General features: G+C 56.9%; 1 protein-coding gene across 2 annotated transcripts in view; it reads right to left on the bottom strand.

Moving 5' to 3' along the window:
- CDH23 (cadherin related 23) overlaps nt 1–15120 on the bottom strand; it is a 189188-nt gene that overhangs the window by 3417 nt on the left and 170651 nt on the right. The window contains exons 38-64 of one of the 2 annotated variants that reach the window (XM_053949428.1): nt 14216–14437; nt 14014–14133; nt 11992–12172; nt 11008–11141; nt 10567–10776; nt 10309–10416; nt 9776–9878; nt 8817–8942; nt 8529–8732; nt 7849–8307; nt 6912–7028; nt 6109–6333; nt 5856–6025; nt 5464–5601; nt 5189–5308; nt 4600–4777; nt 3763–3974; nt 2997–3191; nt 2582–2692; nt 2269–2398; nt 1847–2110; nt 1561–1722; nt 1188–1444; nt 832–929; nt 626–746; nt 374–453; nt 29–69 (exon numbers count right to left, since the gene is read on the bottom strand). In XM_053949428.1, the coding sequence (XP_053805403.1) occupies nt 29–69; nt 374–453; nt 626–746; nt 832–929; nt 1188–1444; nt 1561–1722; nt 1847–2110; nt 2269–2398; nt 2582–2692; nt 2997–3191; nt 3763–3974; nt 4600–4777; nt 5189–5308; nt 5464–5601; nt 5856–6025; nt 6109–6333; nt 6912–7028; nt 7849–8307; nt 8529–8732; nt 8817–8942; nt 9776–9878; nt 10309–10416; nt 10567–10776; nt 11008–11141; nt 11992–12172; nt 14014–14133; nt 14216–14437 (4486 nt within the window). Of the gene's footprint in view, nt 1–28; nt 70–373; nt 454–625; nt 747–831; nt 930–1187; nt 1445–1560; nt 1723–1846; nt 2111–2268; nt 2399–2581; nt 2693–2996; nt 3192–3762; nt 3975–4599; nt 4778–5188; nt 5309–5463; nt 5602–5855; nt 6026–6108; nt 6334–6911; nt 7029–7848; nt 8308–8528; nt 8733–8816; nt 9154–9775; nt 9879–10308; nt 10417–10566; nt 10777–11007; nt 11142–11991; nt 12173–14013; nt 14134–14215; nt 14438–15120 lie in introns of those variants that run through there. The other variant, XM_053949427.1, reaches the window with a different exon arrangement.

Here is a 15120-nt window from a genome sequence, read left to right as displayed (position 1 = left end):
CAGCTGGGACACCCCAAACACTGCTCACCAGTGGAGCCAGCCACGATGGCTTTCAGTTTCCTTTTGTGCCTGCGAAAGAAACACAACCAATTGGGGAAGAAAATAAGGAAGATGCTGGAAAGGAGAAGGACACACAGATTTGCAATAACCCTTCATACAGGGTGGACATTAAATATTAAATAAGGCCGGGGAGCTTTAGGGGAAGATGTACTAATACCATCAGTAATAAAATCATGCATTTTGGAGGAAGAGGCTTTGGGAAGCTGATGCCCTCCTTTGCTTGCTGGCATTTCCAGGGCCGGGAGAAGCCACAGTGGTCTCCCTGGTCTAAGGTGACATTGCAGGGGCTGGGCAGAGCCCAGCAGTTACTCACACTGTCCTGTAGTACCAGTTCATGAGGATGAAGAGCATGGCAGCCAGGAAGAGCAGGACGGCCAGCACGATGATTGCCATCTAGGAGAGACAGAGGCATGGGGGAAACCTCCAGCATGCAGCCAGCACCTGCTGGTGGCCACATGCCCCAAATTATATGGGTGGAACTACTCTCCAGGCACTGACCAGTCCCCTTGGGAAGGCACACCACCCCCTCTGTGAGCAGCTCCTCCAACCCCAGCTGGACCCTTACCTGCAGAGCCGAGAGGTCATCTGGTGCCCGGGCAGTAATGGCAGGCTGCACGTCCAGCACGTTGTAGTTCCTGAAGAGATTCCTCAGCTGTTCCTTGTTCTCGTCTATCATCTGAATAACCCTGGGAAGAGAAGGGTTGCTTGGGCACCTTGACATTAATCAGGGTCCCCAGGGAGCCAGGCTGGGTGGGGGGCCAGGGGACGTACCGCTCCACGTCCAGGATGCGGTTGGTCTCCCTGTTCACCACGTGGATCAGCAGCTCCGTCTGGGCAAAGTTCACCCGGCCTTTCTTATCAACGTGGAACTGGGGAGAGACAGCAAGGTCTGCAGGGTGGGAGAGGAGCCTCCTCCTGAGCATGCCTCGAGGTGTGCTCGCATGGCAGGAGACCCTCAAGCATCAGTGTGGACCTTTTCAGTACACCCCAACCTGCGGTGTATCCATCACCTTCAGAGCCCAGGGGTGTCTGTGGTTATCCAGGCAGGACTCCCTTGAAGGAGACCTCCCAAACAGCATGTGGAAGGCCATCTACCCCTCAAAGCAACCTCCAAGGCAGATGGTTACCTGCACATCATCCGTGTTGACGATGGCGCCTGTGATGTTGGAGAGCAGGCTGATGAACTCCTCCTCGAACTGCCTGACCTTGTCAGGAATCTCATTGATGATGATTTTGACCCGCTGGTCGTCCCGCAGGATGTAAATCCCCACAATGGCCGTGTCATTGTGGCCCACCAGGTCAGAGGCCATAATATCAACCACAAAGTAGCCGGGGTTATAGGCTGTGAAGAGGTCAAAGGTTCGCAGGATGCCGTCAAGGGTTCCTGTGGAATGGATGGTGACAAGCCCGGGATCAGTGACCCCAGCCATGGGGACATCTTTGGCCACAGGGGTGTCTCTGCCCGAGGCCCCATGCTCCTGCAGCAGGCTGGGCACCCACCGATGCTGAAGATGTTGGCCACCTCCTCGGAGTCATTGGAGTGCTGCTTGATGTAGCGGATGCCCAGGATGTTGTACAGGACCAGGCTGTTATTGCCCACGTCGGCGTCCACTGCGAGCACTCTGATCAGCTCCGACCCCACCTTGGCATCGGTGGCAACCCCTTTGAGGGAGAGATGGGAAAGGGACCTGGGGCCAGGCTGGCTCTCGCTGCCCCATCATCCTGCTGGATTTTCCTGGAAGTATCTCTGGCTCCTGGTGCCCCCCCAGCCCCTGGCACCTCTTACCCGCCGTGTACTCCGACTTGGTGAACTGGGGGGACTGGTCATTGATGTCGTCCAGGAAGATCCGCACCTCCTGCAGGGTCAGGTCCTCGCTGAGGTCCCAGAACTGGGCTCTTGCTGCCCGCTGGCCCCGGGGAGGAGCCCAGTTCCTCTGGCTGGATGCTTTGACGATGATGGAGTGGTATGGCTCCTTCTCCCGGTCCAGGTCTCGCAAGACCTTCAGCTTCCCTTCTCGGCTCAGCTGGAAGTTGCTCTCCTGGTTCCCAGCTGAGAGCAGAAAGGCATCCCCAGTTAGTCCTCTTTGGGCTTGGCGCTTCCAAAATGCCACCTTGCCCGTTGAGCAGGGCAGAGAGGCAGCAAGAAGAGGACAGAAATCCTGGGTGAGGGGTGTGTGGGGGAAACAGAGCTGCCATCTCCACACCCACCTGCTATGAAGTAGTAGACGATGGCATTGGAGCCCTCATCTGCATCCACCGCCCCGGTGACGTTCCCCACCACGGTGCCTGGCCGTGAGTGCTCGGGGACAGAGAGTGCCTGGTACTGGGGACTATCCTTCTGCCAGAGACCCCAGGGAAAGGAACGTTATGACCATTGGGGTTGCTTTAAACAAAATTGGACAAATTCCACGGTGCTCTCCACCATGGTGACGCCCAGGTGTTCACACTCCATCACATGTGCTCGCTGGCATCCCCATCCCTGCATCCCCTGCATCCCACCCCCTTCACCCTGGTGCCTTACAGGTGGCCTGAGGAAGATGGGTTCATTGTCATCGATGTCATCGAGCGCTACCTGGAGCGGCTGCATCGTCTCGTAGGGTGGCTGGCCCTGGTCGCAGGCCACGATGATCAGCTGGGGAGAGAGGCAAAAGGGCTGTCCCGGGCAAAACCACACGCGCTGGGAGACATCACTGAGGCAGGGACAGAGAGGACAGCTGCATGCTGGAGAATTTTGGGGGCATTTAACAGGAAATTGGGTGCTGGCCCACCAGGATGCAACCCCCCCTAAGACACTTGATAACCACCCAGTTCCTGCTAAGGTGTGATATCTCCACAACTGTGTCAGCTGATGCCATCCCCACCACATCACTCGCATCCCACCAGTCCCATGCTGGACCCACAGCCCCAAGGCCCGCCCTGGCCCCTGGCTGGCTCACGTTGTACACTGCCTGCTTCTCCCGGTCCAGCCGCATGGCCGTCTGGATCAGCCCGCTGACCGAGTCGATGCTGAAATACTCCCAGTCCTTGTTCCCTGCCCCGGTTTTCAGCAGGTTGTAGAGCACCACTCCGTTGAGACCCTCGTCTTTGTCCGTGGCATAGACCTCATAGACGTTGGATCGCAGGGGGATCTCCTGCTTGCACACACACAGCCCTTCAGCCCTGGCACTGTACGCAAACCCCCTGCACCCCCTGCCCCTCCAGGCCCCCTTGGTCCAAAATCCCTTGGGTTTGGAGGTCAGCAAGCTCCCACTACTTGAAACACAACAGGGGGCTGGCAACATGGAGCCATGATCCCCTCTGGCCTGGTGGGTAAGGACTGGCTGAGACAGTGTCTGCGTGCAATTCTCAGGGACTGCCCGAGAATTGCACTGGGGACTGGCTGAGTCAAGCCTGCTTCCTAGAAAGGAGAAGCATCTCAATTGTCAGCATTTCCCATGTTTATTAAACACAGTCTGTTTACTAATTCTGAGTGCTGCTGGGGTTTCTGTTCCCCAAATCTGCCCCATCACCCTGCTCGCATGTATGGAGAGAGGCTGTTTTGGAACATCCACCCCCATGACCCAAACCTTCTTGCAACATGCTAAATCAAGGTCTTGCTGCATCCCCAGCGGAGATGGAGTTTGGATTTTGCTGCTATAGGCAGGAGTGCTTCTGAACACACTCTCAACATGCCACGACCCTGCTCCCTCCCAAGGGATTTACCTCCTTGATGTGCAGGATGGTGCCGTTGGGTGGGCGGACGAAGACAGGGCGGTTGTCATTGATGTCGATGACCTCGATGTGGAGCATGGTGGTCCCCCAGAGAGGGGGATGCCCCTTGTCCGTGGCCACCACAGTCAGGTTGAACCTCTCGTAGGACTGCAGGCGCCGCCGGGATATGACAAGCCCAGAGTCTTTATTGATCTTGAAAGCCTCTGGGGACAGAGAAAAACCCCACATCTCTGGCTCAGGACACTTTGCACCAGATAAATTATGACTAGAAATGAGTATAACCAGCTGAAGTGCACCCCTCACAGCAGGCCACGGGTGTGGGTGGTCTCAGGGCTTTCAGAGCATGCCAGCCCATTGCTACATCCTTGTCTCTGGGACCTACTCCCTGGTCAGCCCTGTCCGTGCTTCCCTCCCGCCCAGGCTGGAACAGTGGAGACTGATTTCTGCAATTTCTCTGTGTGCAGATATACTGGATTTCAGGCACTATCACTATCCACCCACACCTCTTTGCCCTTCAAAGCCTTCACCTAAAGCAGGCAGCGAGTCTGCTCCAAGACACACTGGGTGTAACAGAAAGTCCTGCTGAGGTGGGGAAGACTAGAGCATAAGCCAAGGCTGGGCTGCACGATGGAGGCAGGCAAAGTTCCTAACATCCCACATCATGAGGAACTGGAAACTGCAGAGAAATGGAGAAAGCTCCACGCTTTCAGTATTGCTCCCAGGAGTCCAAACCAGCCGCAGGAGATGGGGTGTAGATATGGTGCCTATGACTCCTTCCTCCTCATAACCCTCCTCCCTGGGGAAGAGCCCCCAGCTCCCAGCACCTACCCGCTCCAGGGCCCTCGATGCTGTAGGTCACCACGCCGTTGTCCCCTTCGTCCAGGTCGGTGGCACTCATGGTGATCACTGACGTCCCCGCCGGCTCATTCTCGTAGACGCTGGTGCTGAACTGGCTCTTGCTGAACTGGGGCCTGACATCGTTGATGTCCAGCACTGTGATCAGCACCTTTGGCAAAGCACAGCCAGCTGGGTGATGTGAGGCTGGGCAGCCCCCGGGGCCATACCCTTGCTGTGACCTGCAGCTCTGCTGCTGGAGAGAGGTGCCTTTCCTGCTATTTGTTTAACTCCACCAGCTGAATTCCTGCCTCCAACAATGGGGGCCGCCGTGGCTGGGGCACCCATTCATACCACAGCACTTGCAGACAATAGTGTCACCCTCCCCTGCCCCTCGTGCTGACGTGCTGTCCCTGCAGCACAAAGTGCCCTGCACCATCCACCCCACAGCTCCTGGCGTCACCCACTCTTCCTTCTGCCTAATTCCCCCCAGTCCAGCCACTGGGGAGGAAAGGTGGAGCTTTAATGCCTTCTTGCTGGTGACCAGCACCCAAGGGGGGTGGTGGGAGGAGGAGAGCCCTACCTGCACAGAGTTCTCCCGACGGTTACTGGAGACATCCCCAGGGTTGTCCCTGGCCACAGCTGTCAGTGTGTAGTGATCCTTCTTTTCCCGGTCCAGGGCTGACAGGATGTAGATGTCACCCTGCAGCACACAGAGACCTTCAGGTGGACCTCGTCTGGCAGAGCTGGTACTCAAGAAGGGGCAGAAGGTGAGGTGTGGGAGCAAGGCACAAGCCGGGACCATTTCAGCCTCCCCTCCCTTCCCCTGCTCTGTTCCAGCCTCGGCTGGCTCCTTACCGTGTTGGGATTTATCCCAAACTTGCCCTCTCCATCGCCCAGGCTGTACTGGATGAGAGCAAACTGCCCGGAATCTGCATCGGTGGCCGTGACGCTCAGGATGACCGTACCCAATGGCACGTCCTCAAAGACAGCTTTCTGCAATGAGGGAGCAGGCAGGACTGGCTCAGCCCCTGCTGTCTCAGCGGGCAGTTACCGAGGGCACAGCTGGCACCAGGACTGGGCACAGCCAGACTCCCAGAAGACGCGTGCCAGGCTTGACCGTCTTCTCCAAATGGCTCAAGCACAGGCGGAAGGAAGAGAATGCGTCCCTGGACAACCCCCAGCTCTGTGCCTGTCCTCACCAGGCAGGCAGGGCCCAGCCCCCCACACAGCTTGACAGGGGTGCTCACCTGGTAGGAGGGTTGACTGAAAACAGGGTTGTTGTCATTGATGTCCACGATCTGGAGGTACACGGGGATCTCAGCGGATCTGCGGGGAGAGCCGTTGTCGGAGGCACGGACGGTGAAGTTCAGCCACTGCACCTCCTCATAGTCCACTGTCCTGTTGGCCACAACCTTCCCTAGAGGATGGCAGACCCTGAAATGAGAAACCTGACCCAGGTCACCGACCTGGCCCAGAATCCCACCTCCCCAGACCACCAACCTGCCGAATGGTCTTCCAGACAGGCGTAACCTTCCGGAGAGAGGTTCAGCAGCTCGTAGGTGATCTGCCCGTTGGCACCTTTGTCTGGGTCCACCGCTGAGATGGAGATGAGCGTGGTGCCCTGCGTGGCTCCCTCCAGGATCCGCTCAGTGAAGTAGGTGACCCCGAAGGGGCGGAAGCGGGGTGTGTTGTCATTGACGTCCAAGACGTTGACTGTCAGCTTGGCTGTGGCCACGGTGGAAACCACAGGGGAAGAGAAGGGAAGAAGAAAAAGTGAGAAAGAGAAGGGAAGGAAAGTTGGGGGAAAGGAGGGTTGTAAAGGCACAAATGTGAAAGTCCAGAGAGCCAGCAGGTGCTGGTTCATCAAGAAAAATTTTAATATGCCCTAAATCCACTGTGCCCTGAACACGTTATGGGTGTCCCCCTATGCTGCAGTGGGACACCTGCTCCTGATCTTTGTGTGTCTTCTCACACATGAGCCTGAATTTACCCACAGTGGGCTGGCAAGATATGATGGGAGAGGTAATTAAGGGATGAGTGTCTCCCATGGTAAGGTTATGGGCACACAGTCCTTTCCATACCCACCGCAGCCCTGGGATGTCTGGGACATTCTCTAAAGGAGTCCTCAGGGGAGAACCTGGACCTGATGGGAGCTTGTCCAGGACTGGTCCCACAGGAAATGTTGCTGGTCAGGATGGAGAGGAAGGTGGGAAAGCTGCTGATTACCCAGAAGCTGCACTGGTGCCTGGGAAGGGCTGTGCCAGTCCCTGTCCCCACACTGCCTGGGCAGAGCCCACCCTTACCGTTGGGCACGCTGACCGAGCGGTCGATGACTTCGCTGGCATTGTCATGGACAGAGATGGTGACCTCATAGGTGGCCACTAGTTCACGGTTGAGGGGAGTTTTGATCTTCACAGCTCCTGGGAATCCCAAAAAAGAGGGATGTCACAGGCTGTGCCTGTGCCCCTGCCTGGGCAGGGAGGTGTGTTCCAGCCGACTGCTGCATCCTGCACCACGCTTGTTCTCCTGCCTCTCCAAAGAGTGAAAATGAGGAAAACACTTGAGGGCTACAGGAAGAGACAACTGCTCTCCCCCTGCTCTCCATGTCCTTCCTACCTGCCTGTTCCACATGGCCTCAGGTGGTCCTGGTTGTGCACATAAAAGGGGTTTGGGAGCAGCTGTTGCTGCTCCCCTACACAACCCCATCCACCTGAGCTCAGCATCTTTAACAACCTTGTCCTGTATCTTTTCCAACAAGTGCATTTTTCTGTCCTGGATCAGCTTTGTGCCTCCAAAAGAGACACGGGGAGCTCCTGGCCCTCCTTCCCCAAAGGAGCCCACCACCTGCCCTGGAGTGCCCCCTTGCTCCCCCAGGGAGGGTGCTGGGGTGCAGTCTGCCAAGGCTGAGCAGCCCCCGGCCTGCAACGGAGGCCACCTCTGCCAGTGGAGATGAGTGAGATGGAGAGAGGCCACGGGTGGCACGGAGACAGAAATGAGCACAGACACAGAGACAAACCTGGCAGGCCGAGAGCCAGAAAAGAAAGCAAAGTTAAGTCAGTTAGACAGGAATGAGAAGACAGGGCAGGGTGAGACAGGGCACCTGTAGGACGGCGGGGAGGCAGGAGAGGAGCACCACCGCCCTGTACCTCGGACACCTACCTCCAGGCAGAGAAGAAGAAGTAGAAGCAGAAACGAGGAGAGGGGTCCACACTGCCCACTCCGCCCTTCCCGCTCTCCTACCTGTCCTAAAATCCACCGTGAACGCTCCTTGCTGTTCGGGCACCAGCGCGTCCGTGTCATCGCGGGCCACGATCCCCAGCAGGTAGTACTCCAGGCGAGGGTGGAGGTCCCTGTCGATGGCGGTCACCTCGGCCACCACGGTGCCAGGGGGAGCTGACTCGGGGATGCTGACGGTCTGGATGGGGTTGATGAACTCAGGCCGGCAGTCGTTGACGTCGTCGATGACAATGCTGACGGTGGCGGTGCCCGAGAGTGCCGGCGTGCCCTGGTCCACGGCCACCACCGTCAGCCGGTAGGCATCGCGCTCCTCCCGGTCAATGGTGATGTTGGCCACGCGGATCACCCCCGTGGTGGCATCAATCAGGAACCTGTCCTGGCCACCACCCTCAATACGGTAGTCCAGCTGTTGGTTGAGGCCACTGTCAGCGTCCGTGGCTGTCACCTGGAGGACGGAGAAGCCTGGAAAGGTGGGACACAGCCCTCTCAAGCGAGGGTTGGAGGACAGCAGTAACAAGTCCTTGGTCCCAAGGCAAATATCATCAAGCAACATGGGCAGCCTCAATCCCCAGATTTTCCCTTTGACCCCATCCTGGCCAACTGTGTCACTGGGAGCTGGATCTTCACAGTGCCAAGGGGACACCCAGGACACCCCATTTCCCACCCTCACATCCAGTCCTGACCTGGAGGGCTGTTCTCCAACAGCCGTGCCGTGATGGATGCTGGCTGGAAGACGGGGCGGTTGTCATTGTCATCCAGGATGGTCACTGCCAGGCTAGCAGTGCTGTTCAGCCCCCCCACATCACGAGCCACCAGCGTGAATTCCAGGTGAGGGTCCAGCAAAGCCTCTCGGTCTATCACACCACCGGGCTTCACCGAAACCACACCTGGAGAAGAGGAAAAGCCTAGTGGCAGACCACATGGGGACCTGGTGGCCCTGGGCTGGGGACAGACCAGCAGAGCTGCCCCACCTGTCTTGTTGTTGATAACAAAGAGGGCCGGGGATGCCTTCAGGAGCTCGTAGGTCACCACGGCATTGCTGCCCTGGTCAGCATCCAGGGCTAGGATGGGTCCATTGAGCATTGTGACCGGAGTCCCTGGATGAGATGACAGAAGCATTAGGGAGGGTGGCAGTCCCCCGCAGGACCCCTCAGTCCCCCTCCCACTCCGGTGACACATGAGGGACAGCAATGAATGGATGGAGGAGGTGACAGAGCTGGGCCTCATGGGGTATGAGGCACTGGGGGATGGCTGCTGCAGCCTTGCAGACCAACTCGTGAGGCCCCGGAGAGGTGGTGGGACATCCAGCTAAAAGCAAACAGACAGACACATCCATCAGAGGGGTGGCACCAGCACTCTGCCACCGAGGGTGTCACCTGGAGGCACCCAAACCCTTTGCTTGAGATGTTGCTCAGTGGTGGGACAGGATACCCGAGGTCTTGGAGCAGGGAGCAATTTAAATGGCAGGAAGGCAACACAAAATAAGAATAGTGTTTCTAGCTCTTTGTCTGGGAAATGTGTATCTGGACAGGCTGGACTCTTTTAAAAATCTCTAACCCCTGGAGCAAGGCAGTTCCAGGTGATGGAGAGATGGCAGCCCATCCTCTTCAGGGCATTGGGCAGATGGGTGCCCTCAAGGCTGCCCCCAGGGCTCTGCTAAGCCCACGGGCACCTGCTGCAGCTGAGCAAATCCCAAATGGTGCCCATTGTTGACCTGTGCCAGGAAGGGTTTCCACAAGCAGCATGGACCAAAGCTACACTCTCCTCAAGGCTCATCAAGGCACAAGCTCCTCAAACCCAGCATCCCTGTCCCAATGCAGCCCTGCCCTGCTCAACGTCCTGTCTCCTCCGCCACGGCCAGGAGACACCTCCCCTCATCCAGCCCTGAAGGGAGTCTCCAGCAGCCGCATAAGGGAGTGAAGAGACCTACCAGGGGGCGAGTTCTCCATCACCTCAGCCTGGTAGGAGCTCTGGGTGAACAGGGGGCGGTTGTCGTTCTCATCCGCTATGGAAATGACCAGCAGGTCAAAATCCTAAAGGAAAATTGGGACAAAAGGGCGATGACCATAATGTCCTTTCCTTGAGCTCACCTTCCCCCTCTCCCACCTCTGGTCAAAGCTGCACTCCCTGGACTAGCCTCGAAGATGTGCAGGGACCCTCCTTTTGGGGCAATCAAAGGATGCTCCACTGTCATTGTGGTTGCCCAACATTGTCCCTCCTTCCATGACATCTACTGCTGTTGCATGGAGTAAACAAATGACTTTGGACTGGCCCTAGATCCTACTGATCCTGTTCTCTGCTGGGAATGGGGCTGTAGCCCCCTCCCTGTGATCCCCAGGTGCTTTCTGGGGGTGGGGTTGCTATCAGGAGCACTGTGGGCAAAGGCACAGCTTGTTCATGGCCATTTTTGCCACCCGCCCTCCCGTCTGCCCCGCTGGAGGCCCCGGCAGCGTCTGTAATTACCCGCCTGGCATTGCGAATGTTCTCGGGGTTGTCCTTCACCGTGACCGTCAGCCTGTACTCGGCCACCCGCTCCCTGTCCAGCGGGCGGTTCACGTACACAATGCCACTCTGCCGGGGAAAAGCAAGGCAGAAAACACCACGTGGGATTCGAGGAATGCTTCCCCTAGGGCGTTTCCTGCCAGGACAAGGATGCCAGACAGCACAGCTGGGTTCCCACCCTCCTTATCCCAGCAACCCACTCGCCCTCTGGGGCCGTACAGTGCTGTTGATGTAGAAGGCATTCTCCGTGTTCCCTGCTGTTATATCGAAGGTCAGGAGGGCGTTGGGGCCCTGGTCTGCGTCCCGGGCGAGGACGCGGGTGACAAAGCTGGAGACGGCGGCGTTCTCGCTCAGGGTGAGGTTCATCGGGAGGTTCAGGAGCACGGGGTCGTTGTCGTTGATGTCCAGCACACGGACGCCCACCAGGATCTGCCAGGGAGAGAAGCAGGGCAGGCATGTGGCACATGTTTCCAGGCCTCCCATCTTTTTCTTGCACTTCCCAGGCAAGAGCTGGGTCTCCCCAACTCAGCCCAGTATGGGAAGGCCTAGGGACGAGGAGAAGGAGGTGGAGGGGAGGAGAGTGAAGCCAGAGACCAAAAGGGAAGGAACTAAGCACGGGGGACAGCTTACAGCCCCCCCGTGCCAGCCTGAGGGACTCACGGTGGAGCTGAGGGGAGGCACGCCCCGGTCCCGGGCGGCGATGGTGAGGTTATAGAAGGGGATGTTCTCGCGGTCCAGCTCGGCGTCCTTCCGCACCCGCAGCTCTCCTTCCACCGGGGAGATGACAAATTCCCCTGCCAGAGACAGAGGGGCCCTGGCTCTCACCGTGCTTTGGCTCCCCAAGGGAGTGGCTTGTCTGGGAGCTGGGGCACCGTGGCAGGTTTGGGGACAAACCCATGGCCCGTTACTGCAGATATAGGAGGATTGACAGCTGGGGATTGTGCTGGATGCACCCCTAGGTAGCAGCAGGAGAAGGGGATGGGGTGAATGGCCAAATAAAAGGTGCCTGTCCCTGTTTTCTGGGCCTTTCTGAAGATGCCAACAGCCCCTCCGTGCCCTGGGATGGCCAGAGCAGGGTGGGCTACACAGTACAGACCCTTCATGAGCCAAAGGGCCTCGTCCTGCTTGTTCTGGAAAAGCTTTGCAGTGGGGTCAGCTGGAAGACGGGACTGGGCTCTGCCTTCCAGATCCCCTGGACCGCAGTCACCACTCCCTTCACCGAGGGACATCCAGATGTCCCCATGGTTAGGAATGCCCCCAGCTCCTCTGCCATCTGCACCATGGTGTTGATGGAGCTGTGAGTGCTGCAGAGCAACTTGGTCCCCCAGCCCTCTGCAAACCCCACAGGGACTCAGGGACGAGGCTCAGTTTCTCTTTCTGTGCTTTGTTTTTTTGCTTTTTGGACTTCTTTTTGCCTTTGTTGTTTAGCAGATTTCCCCCTTCCCTCCACAAGCCCCAGCCACCCCCTGTCCAGGCACGAACAGGTTAAGTTTCCTGTTGCTCAAAACAGGATTTCCTGGTGTCGACAGGCTGAGCTGAGAGGGAGGACGGCTTTTCTGAAGCGCTTCCTCCCCGTGCTCCTGCAAGCCAGGCTCTTCCATGGGGCAACCAGCGGGAGAGGGGACGCCCCGTGTCCCCACTCACCGAGGGGGTCCCCGGCGATGATGCTGTATTCCACTTGTCCACTGGGTCCTGAGTCCCCGTCATGGGCCAGGAAAGTCCAGACACGAGGGCCGGGCTGCCCCTCGGTGACATCGAAGGGACCCTCGTAGGGCCGTGGGAAGGTGGGACAGTTGTCGTTGATGTCATTGAGGTTCACCAGCACCTGCGGCCACGGTGAGAAGCGTGAGGGTTGAGAGAGGAGAGGGATGGAAGGGGAAGGGAAGACCACCCCGCTGGCCATGAGCGTGGGAAGCTGTGAATGTGTGACATGGCAAAATACCTCCTGTATTTCTGGCTTTTCTGGGTTCACCAGACATCCAGCTCACAGCTCGGAGATTCAAACTCGGTTATTCCTGATCATGCCCGTCCTACATCCACACTACAGGACTCCAGCTGCACACTGCTAAACCTCTGGGCCATACACCACAATGGGGAACCCAGCCCAAAGGCCCAATGTCCTCCACATCCACGTCCAAGCAGGACAGACAAAACCACAGAGATGAGTTTGGAAACACGCGATGTCTGCAGCCAGCTGCGCACTGGCTCACCCCTTTTCCTCCAACAAATATTAATTCCTAATGCTGAGCAAACTTTAAAAAATTAACAGATTTCATCCTTGCTCCAGCAAAGCCACCACCACCACTGGTGGTACAGGTGGTTATGAGAAAGGCACTGGAAATGAGGAGTTTTCTGACCTCCTGGGTTGAAGAACAGTGGAATCCACCAGATGGGCATCTGTTGCTGGTTAAATCTAATCTTTACAGAGAGTACATCCAAGTTTCTGCTCCGTTTCCTAGCAGTGGAGAAAACAAACCCTGGCATGCCTTATCAGGGTGATGGACTTCCCATCACTGGGGATCTCAAATAATCCCTAAACCTCCTCCTAAAAGCTGTGTTTTTGTACACTGCTGGCACAAACTCCTTGAGCAGTGGAGGGAGGGTGTTTCCTATCTTTCCTGGCTTCGGTGCTTGTTGCTGAAGGGGTTTCCAAGTTCATGTCTCTGCTTGAGCCAAGTGCAGGGGAAGATCTGTCCTTGCCTGCACTACATGGCAGCTGCTGCCTTTGCTGCCTGCAGTTAAACCCTGGCTCTGTCCAGAGCCAGGAAGTCATCCCCAGCACTATCAGATACCCAAATCTGAAGGCCTTCCCTTTGTCCAAGCATGGAGTCCCACTGCCAGGCTTGTGTGGACAGATTTTATCCATAGAAATTTCCCACACTGGTATCTCCCCTTCAGTTTTTCTTCTTTTTCTCCTTCACACACAAGAACTTATCTCCTTTTGGGGGATTACAAAACCTGTGGCTCGATATCAAGGTGAGGTACAATGGTCCGTGGCAATCAAGACAGAAGACTTAAGGTCCCTGCCACCTGCAGACCACCAAATCAATCTGGGCGTGCTGTACAATTCGTCAAATTTTGGCTTTGGTCACAAAAATAATCGGTTCCCGCAAAATATTTGCCTTGGAGCTGCTTGCCTGCCCTCCCCAGTCTTTGAGCAGTGCACTAAGTTCAGGTCACCATGGCCCAGGGAAAATAGAAAGAGCTACAGAGAAAAACAACATAAAAATGACTACAGGCTTTAAATAACCTCCTTACAAGGGAAAAGGGAATTCTAAAAGCACCTAAATAGCAAGAAAAGATAAAGATGAAGCTGAAATTAATGCCATAATAATTTACTACCTGCAGGACGACTTGGTCCCTTCAAGCTGGAAGGACCAAGAGGACATCTCAAAAAAATATAATTCAACTTCAAAGGAGTTCCAGGAATTTCTCTGTCTCTGCAGGACCAAATAACTGGGCTAATTAACCCAGAAGCATCTCTTGTGCATGACCCTGTTTTGAAACAGCCTCGAGGGAGCAAGGCGACAGCAACAGGGCAAACCAGCTACAGCTGGGAAAAGCAAGTGGTGACCACTGGGAAGGAGATGTGAAACTGCTCACCAAGTGGGAACTCCTTGACCCCAGAGAGGCCACAGTGTTGCAACCCCTCCGTCAGCTCCTTACCGTGGCGGTCGATGTCAGCCGGCGCGAGACAAGGGGGCACTGGTCGGTGGCGGTGACGATCAAGGTGTAGCGCCCGTGGCTGATCTCGTAGTCCAGCTCCTTCACCGTGCGGATCTCCCCCTGCAAGGACAGGGGAGAGCAGCTGGGAGTGAGGGGAGCGGGACAGGGACACGTCTGGAGAGGGGCCGGCATCCGTACTGACCGTGGCGTTGTCAATGTGGAAGGTACCCAAGATGTTGCCCTCGGTGATGGCATAGGCCACCGTGCCATTGGGTCCCTCATCCTGATCCAGGGCCTGCACGGTGACCAGGGTGGCGTTGAGTGTGGAGGGACCCTCGTCGAGGGTCACCTCGTACAGCTGCTGCCGGAAGGCGGGAGCGTTGTCGTTCTCATCCAGGACGGTGACGTACACCGTGGTGGTGGCCTGTGGGACACGGGACATCGTGTTAAGCACGGTGGAGGCATTTGCTGGGCAATCTCTGGAGCTGGCTAGGAAAGGCTGGATGTGTCAAGGTCAGTGACCAACAATGGCTCAACACTGCCAAGAGACACAAACAGCGTGCAGGGCTCCAGATGAAATGAGCCGTGGCTTCAGACGCACTTCCAGGTGACGGCTGGGTACAGAGATAAATGTACTGAGATTAAATCACACCCTTATTCCCAAGCAAAGCGTGTCCCTGTGGGATCCCTCTCCTTTTCACAGTTTACCATTGCTGGCAACACCAGGGAGCAGCCCACGGCACAGGGAAAACCAGACACTGAACCCCACTGTGCCTCCCTGCCTTTGGAAGGGGCGTGTGTGAGTCCTTGCCTTGCCATTGGGGACACCTTGATTGTTCCTAACAAGCGTGGCAATACGGATGGAAAATACCCGGAGACGATGCTGCCAGGGCTCAGGTGAGGAACAAAACCGAGCATCTTGGGCAACTGGACCGACCTCCCATGGTCCCACCACCTCCCTGCTGACCACAACGTCACTGCTGGTGAGGCTCAGCCAGATCGGAGCCTCTTCCCGTGGTCCCAGCCCCTGCATGGGCACCTGGATGTCCTGGCTGTCTTATGGGGGTGTCACCCCACCTGGGGATGGGCAGGTGACAATGGCACACC

Source organism: Vidua chalybeata, chromosome 8 (assembly GCF_026979565.1).
Source record: "Vidua chalybeata isolate OUT-0048 chromosome 8, bVidCha1 merged haplotype, whole genome shotgun sequence".
NCBI classification, from domain to species: Eukaryota; Metazoa; Chordata; class Aves; order Passeriformes; family Viduidae; genus Vidua; species Vidua chalybeata.
This window is presented reverse-complemented; position numbering and strand designations above follow the sequence as displayed.